The sequence below is a fragment of the Solanum pennellii genome, chromosome 8, assembly GCF_001406875.1.
Source record: "Solanum pennellii chromosome 8, SPENNV200".
Taxonomy (NCBI): Eukaryota; Viridiplantae; Streptophyta; class Magnoliopsida; order Solanales; family Solanaceae; genus Solanum; species Solanum pennellii.
Window position 1 is genome coordinate 36,854,165 of NC_028644.1, and position 7,569 is coordinate 36,861,733.

General features: G+C 35.2%; 1 protein-coding gene across 1 annotated transcript in view; it reads right to left on the minus strand.

The window, feature by feature from the left end:
- Positions 1 to 1,705: 1,705 nt before the first annotated feature.
- LOC107027296 overlaps positions 1,706 to 7,569 on the minus strand; it is a 10,245-nt gene continuing 4,381 nt past the window's right edge. The window contains exons 3-4 of the mRNA XM_015228472.2: positions 2,264 to 2,333; positions 1,706 to 2,165 (exon numbers count right to left, since the gene is read on the minus strand). Coding sequence (XP_015083958.1) covers positions 2,119 to 2,165; positions 2,264 to 2,333 — 117 coding nt within the window. The 3' untranslated portion in view covers positions 1,706 to 2,118. The remainder of the gene's footprint in view (positions 2,166 to 2,263; positions 2,334 to 7,569) is intronic.

Here is a 7,569-nt window from a genome sequence, read left to right on the forward strand (position 1 = left end):
TTTATTTTTTTGGAGGGAGGGGGGGTAGGGGGGAGGGGGAGGGATAGGTTGGTATGTGTGTGTTAAAAGAAAATGAAATTTTGAACAACTTTTCATTTATTTTGTGGAGGGGGAGGGGAGGGGTCGTCAAGGGTTGCGCGGAGCAAAAACCCAAATTTTAAAATTTAAACTATTTTTCAAACATATTATCTTAAGTTATTAAGTTTTTTTTTGGGTTGGAGAGGGGCTGGTTTGGGATAGAGGGACCCGAATAGGGATAAAATAAATTGATTTTTAATGAATTTTTTTTTTGTACGTGGGGTAAGAAAAAAATAATTGTAATTTGAGATTGAAGGAGTGTTTCAAAAAATGTGTCTTTTAATTGTTGAAGAGAGGTCATTTTCCATAAATTTGAGGAAAATAAGTAATTTGAAAAAACATTTAAACTAATCAAAAATGAGAAAATTAGAAAATATTTTACACAAAAAAAATAATAAAAATATTGTAGATACCAAAACACACCCCAAGTCTTTAAAGTTCTTATACCTGTAACCTATGACACCTTTAGTATAACATGTTATCTGCACTCTAATTATCATATGAAACTTGGTATCGTTGAGACTCCACTTAAGTCATTATTACTCCGCTTATTGATTTGATATTTGATATGGGCGAATGACCAACTAACATATCGCCTATCGGTGAGTTAGTGAAGATGCTATCATGAGCGAATTTTGAATCGTGATAAAAATTATGAATCTGACATCGACAACGTAGACAATATAAAATAAAGCTAAATATCAAGTAAACTATGAATCGAGATGGATCTCCCTTCAATATTATGACAAAAATAACCTTGAAACTAAATCATCTTTAAAAGCTAGCTCGTAACGAAAAGATTGTTTTAAAATTTGTACGTTGATTAGCTAAACCTTTCCACAACCAATGTCGGACTCAACATGTATGCCCCTATCAATATGTCATCGTACAGTTAAACATAAAATAAAACAATAAAAATAGCTCATAAAAAGACCAAACTAATGAACTTCAGTTATTTTTATGTAATCATGATATGAACTCATGAGATAAAATTGAAATTTTATTTGGACATGTGATATGAAAATTTGGTGTTGTATATTTTCTCATAATCATAAAAAAACCCATTACTCATGAGTTTTAAATCTATTAAAATAGTCCCAATTGTTTATTCAATATTATCAAACAAACAAAAAATCATAAAATCGTATAATAATTTGAGCAAAAATGAAACACCTTTCACGGACTCGTGAAGTGTGAGTTAAAGTGACTATATGTTTAGTGAGAATAATAAATTTTATGTCGATAAAAATAACAAATTTTAAAAAGTAATGATGTGATTATAAACTTTATTTACATGTGAAAAATAAATGGTTAGTAGATATAAATGTGGGGTTGTTTTAACAAATTATAAAGGCATGGATCAATTTTTGTATTACAATAACTCAAATCATGATATGGTATTCCCATATGATTTCATATCATGATTTTTGGAGAATATGGTATCACATCTCATAATATGGAATCAATCATGAGATGAAATCAGCATAAAATCACACGTCCAAACACTGATTCTATCTCACGATACCATATCGTGATATGATATCACACGGCCAAATGCCTACTTTAGAGAAACTGAGCAAAAGAATCACTCTGCAGATAGATTACATAACTTAAATCAACATATAAATAGTAAATATGTCAATAACATTAAATTTAATTCAGATTATATAATGAGTCTTCAGTCAAAATAGTTAACCCTCTCTGTTAACGTGCTCTTCAATCCAATAACAACTCTCCGAATCTCACTTGCATACATACAACGAGAAGCGGACAGTTAGGGTCTGATGGACCCAAACTTGCAAATCTGACTACTTATAAAATTACACAAGTATGTAATTTCATGTAGCACATTGAAATTAAAAATAATCAAATCTAGCAATAACAATATGGTAATACCAATACTTTAAAGTCAAAAACACTTTGGTAATACCAACTTCAACAGGTATATAGTCTGTAAAGTTGCTTATAACCTAACAAGTAATCGAGATTCACTCTTTACCTCTTCCCAACCTCTTAAACTGAATGGAACTTGTTGACTCGTTAGGAGCTTAATATTTGTAACTTAGATTTGACCATGTCCACTTGTTCTGTCCAAAAGAAAAAGACAATGAAGATAAAAACAACATACAGAAAAAGTGATCAGTACAAAAACTGTTTGAATCCATGCACAGATAGAATATTTTACTTTGTTCTGACGTTGTTGCTTTCTCAACAGTTGTACGGAAGAATAGATTGCCATTTCTCTGGTAGACAGCCTGGTGATGAAGTAACAAAGTAAATCCTCGTAAATTAATTCAAACTTGAATCATATTATCACAAAGGTATATCATATATCAACATTAATACCTTAATCATACATGCACAAAGTGCTTCTAATTTAAGAGGAAAATACAAAAAAATAGATCAAGCAAGTCATCAGTTCAACTTGTGATAATTGAAAGAATCAAGGTATTAAAAACTCAAAACTACTTTAGTTGTTCATGCCACCATGTAAAGACTTCCATTTCATAGGATAAAGACTGGACAAAAATACCGACACCACCCCACCATAGCCTCCTTTATCTTTTATGAGAATCCCAAGAGGGAACTGGAAGGTGATTAAATAAAACTGCTAAGCACCCTACACATATTCTAAGCCATCCATTCAATTATCAAAGTAGATTTAATGAGTAGGGACAGCGGAATGTAAGACCATAGCAGACAGGGAAAAGGAGGATTATATATTTCATCAATCACCAGTTGAACACAATTTGCGCATCTGTTGAAAAGTACCATCCAGACAGTGATGTTAATCTGTAAATATCATCAGAGCACCTTCTGGTTGCAAGCTTTTTAATATAAATATCTTTTAACGATGAAAAAGATATATATGATTTACCCTAGCTTTTGCCTTTTATTTAGAGATCATTGTTATTGTATCAAATATAACAGTCCATTTTGGTCAAATTACCGCAAAATAGATTGACCATATCTGGTACAGATCCCACAACCATGTCATGTCAACACGGGTGCGGCACCGGAAGTGTAGATTTCATGCAACTTAGAGGAAAAGTGGACCAAGATATAGAATCAGATAGAAATTGTGTCATGTTGTCTTTGCTTTAGGTAAGGTTTGCGTACATTCTATCCTCCCTAGACCTCACTGGTGGGATTTTACTGGGTATGTTTTTGTTGTTGGTGTACCATGCTTGAGTGTATGTGACATAGAAGCTTTGCTAAATTTTCTCAACTCCTTTCATCAGTAATAGGAGCTATCACTATTGTGCACCTTCTTTATGCCTTCCATAGGAATTAAGACTAGCCCCAAAAAATGAAATGATCCACTCATTTTTGTGAGGATCATAATAGTTTTCAAACTAGCACCGATGGATCTTTCCAGTGGAAGAGTAGTTGACAGATCGTAAGAGAAGATACTAAAGATGAGCAAAGGGGAATGAACTTTTTCTTTTCTTTTCTTTTTTATGAAAAGCAAGGACTAAAAACTTATTTTCATCGACATTTCTACACCTGCATTAAGGAATTCCCTAATCAATCTCACTTGATGGAGATAGGCAGATGCTGCATTTGAGATTTTCTGACAACTTTATCAAAGATATAGTTCTCCTTGATTTCTTTTCTTTTCTCACTATATACCTTCTCTTTACCTCACCAGTCACCACTCACAAAAATAAGCTAAACATTGAAGTATAGATCACTACTTCAAGAATGCACAAGCAATTGAAAAAAACTTGACATTACAGGTGCATAGCAACTTTAAAATTATTGTGATTATCAATATCTGAAATCTGAATTGTTGAGACTGGCATAACTTGAGCTGATATCAGCAGTTAGTTAGAAAGCCAACTTGCAAGTTAAGCTGTGTAGATTAACACGTGCGTGAGCTGCATGTTAGTTAGTGTGATAATATAGTTAGTTGCTAGATATTTTCTCTTCAATTATGTAATTATATAAATACAGAGTAGCCAGTGTTATCAAAGGTGCGCTTTAAGCACGCTTAAGCCCTGAAGCGAGGCTCAAAACGCGTTGAGCGCTTCACCTCGCTTTATGTGTCATTTAGTGTCGTCATCAAGGTTCTAAGGCAAACATTTCCTTGCCAGTGAGCCTCTTGGCAAGAGCCTCTTATGAAGAAGTGAAGCTAAATAATTGATATTTCACTTTATCATAAGTTTTTTTCAATTTATCTGGTCATATATTTGTCATTCATGTTTATAATTATTGGTCGTGAAGTAAACATATATACTTTATTCTTTTCTCTCATTGCGCCTTGTTTCGTTAAAGCCCACGCTTTATTTGCACTTTGCGCTTAAAGCCCCCATACATTAGAGCTTTTTTGCGCTTGTCGCATTTGATAACACTAAGAGTAGCTAAAACATTCTGTAAGATATTTCAATCTCTTCAATGAAACAGTAAATTTTCCCAATTCTCCCTCTCTATCACACTGTTGCAGATCATGAAATCCTCCATGGATTCTCCAGTTTAGCTTCATTGTTTTCACATGGTATCAGAGCTATTAGGCTATTAATACAGTCTCGATTCTATATTTACATTCAGCGAGGATTTCCAGTATATCAGAAATGGGACTTGACAATGGGCTGCCGAAAAAACTGACTCACAATCATCCTCTCTTTCTTCACTCGACAAACACCTCTGGAGTAGTGTTGATCTCTTTACAGCTATTGGGATCTAAAAACTACTTTATCTGGAGTTGGGGGAATGTGAATTGCGATTTTAGGTCCAAACAAATTGGGGTTCATCGATCGAGCATGTAAGAAGGCTAACTTTGGAGCAAATTTAGAGGATCTTTGGGAACGCTGCAACGCCATCGTATTGTCATGGCTTATGAACTTTGTTTCTAAGGATCCCCTCACAGGTATTGTGTATGCCTCGAGTGCAGTAGTTGTATGGGACGATCTAAAAGAGCGATTTGATAAGGTAGGTTACTCGAGAATTTTCCAGATCCACAGAGAGATTGCAACTGCAGCTCAAGGTACTCAATGTACTGAATTCAATAGCTACTTATTTTTCGAAATTGAGAGTTTTTTTCGAAATTGAGAGTTGATTGGGCTGAGTTTGATTCCCTAGCACCTATTCCAGAATGTGCTTGTTAGAAATCTCATGATATCATCGATTTCATGCAATACCAAAAGATTCTTCAGTTTTTTATGGACTTGAATGAAACTTACGAACCAGCTCGTGCTCAAATTCTTATGATGACTTCTGTCCCATATGTGAACAAGGCTTACTCGATGTTAGTTGAAAGAACGACCAAAGGGCAATTGTTAGTATTGTTCCCACTACTGAGATGACAGGGATGACTGCCTTGATGAGTGATTCATGGATTTCCTCTTCAAAGCCAAAGAAAAAACGGAACCTGATATGTGATTTTTGCAAGAAAAAAGGGCAGAATAAAGCTAAATGCTATAAAATTGTGGGCTATCCTGCTAATTTTAGTTTAGGTTCAAGAGGAAGATTGATTCAGCAACTGCTCACAATGTTGTTTTCCTGGCAACTGGATGATGGAAATGGGCAAGGTCCACAAAAAGGGGAGACCACACACGCAGATGCCTCAAGTCACTCCATCTCAGTATGATCAGCTCTTAAAGATGCCAGACAAGGACACCACATCAGCATGCTCAGCATGTATGGCAGGTATTGCCCATGCTTGTACAGTTAATACTAGTTCTCAGGAATGGATTGTGGACACCGGAGCTACCAATCATATGACCTATGACTTAGATTTACTAACACACACATCCACCGTTTCTTCTAATGTGCCTAGGAAGGTACATCTGCCAAATGGTAATGTGGCTGCAGTTTCACATGTTGGTTCTTGCCAGATAGATATTGATGGAGTTATTAATAATGTGCGAGTATAGCTCACTTCAAATACAATTTACTATTATTTTCTAAGATCACTAAAGAGTTAAATTGCTCTGTCCTATTTCTTCCTAATTTTTGTGTGTTCCAGGACCTCGCCACCAGACAAGTCAGGGGGATTGGTAGGGAACGAAATGGACTTTATATGCTTGCTCCAGAACCTCACACAAGCACAATCCATCTGACAAAGGGTTGTACACCAAAACTGACAACATAGGTGTGGATTTATGGCACAGAAGACTGGGACACACACCTAGCAAAATAATTAGAGAAATTTTTCGTTTGCCTCCTCTTCATAACTTGCAATGCTCAGATACTTGATCTCTGTTTGACCATTAGTTAACCACACTAGATTGTCATTCAATAGATTGTCTTTGATTTGTTGCACATTGATGTATCGGGACCCTATCATGTACCAACTTGTGATGGCAATAAAATCAAGCTCACTATTGCTGATGATCATTCCAGAATCACTTGTTTTTTTACTAAAGTTGAAGACTGTTGTAATGCTAAGACAATTTCTCCAAATGATTCATACTCAGCTCAATGCTACGGTCAAGATAATTATGTCAGATAATGGAAGTAAATTTGTTAATGCTGATTGCTTTGATTTATGTCATTCCCTCATTGCCTCCAGGAAGGTTCCAATTGGTTGCAAGTGTGGGTTTTCAAAATCAAATACCATGATTATGGTGAGGTGAAGAGGTATAAAGGTTAGGCTGGTGGCAAAAGGTTATAATCAACTTGAAGGACTGGACTACCATGAGCCCCTGTGATAAAGATTGTCACTGTTAGGACTGTTATGTCTATAGCTGCTTCTGTGAGTAAATGGATGTCCATAATGCTTTCTTGCAGGGTGATTTGCATGATGAAGTATACATGCACCTCCCACGAGGCTTTGCAAGCCAGGGGGAGCAATCTGACATGGTCTGTAGACTTGTCAAATCCTTGTATGGATTGAAACAAGCAAGTAGGGAATGGAATAAAAAGCTGACTACTACATTATTCAATTTGGCTTTACTCAAAGCTATTTGGACTACTCTTTGTTCACAAAAAGGCTTGGAGAAGATATTGTTGTTATCCTAGTTTATGTGGATGATATGTTGATCACAAACAACAATAGGGAACTCATTCAGTCAACTAAAAGAGACTTACAACACGCCTTCAAAATGAAAGATCTTGGAAGTTGAAGTTCTTTTTGGAAATAGCATTCTCTAGGTCACACAAAGGCATCTTAATGAACCAGATAAAATATGCTTTGGAATTGATAGAAGAGTTGGGCTTGAGTGGTTTTAAACCAGCTTGGACACCTTTAGAGCAGTGTATCAAAGGTGCGCTTTAAGCGCACCTAAGCCCCGAAGCGAGGCTCAAAACATGTTGAGCGGTTCGCCTCGCTTTATGTGCGCTTCAGTGTCGTAATCAAGGTTCTAAGACAAACTTTTCCTTTACAATGAGCCTCTTATGAAGAATTGACACGAAACAATTGATATTTCACTTTATAACTAAAAAAAATGCAATAGCATTGTCATATATAATGTTTATAATTATTAGTTTTGGACTAAATATATATATATATATATATATATATATATATATATATTTTTGTAATTTTTT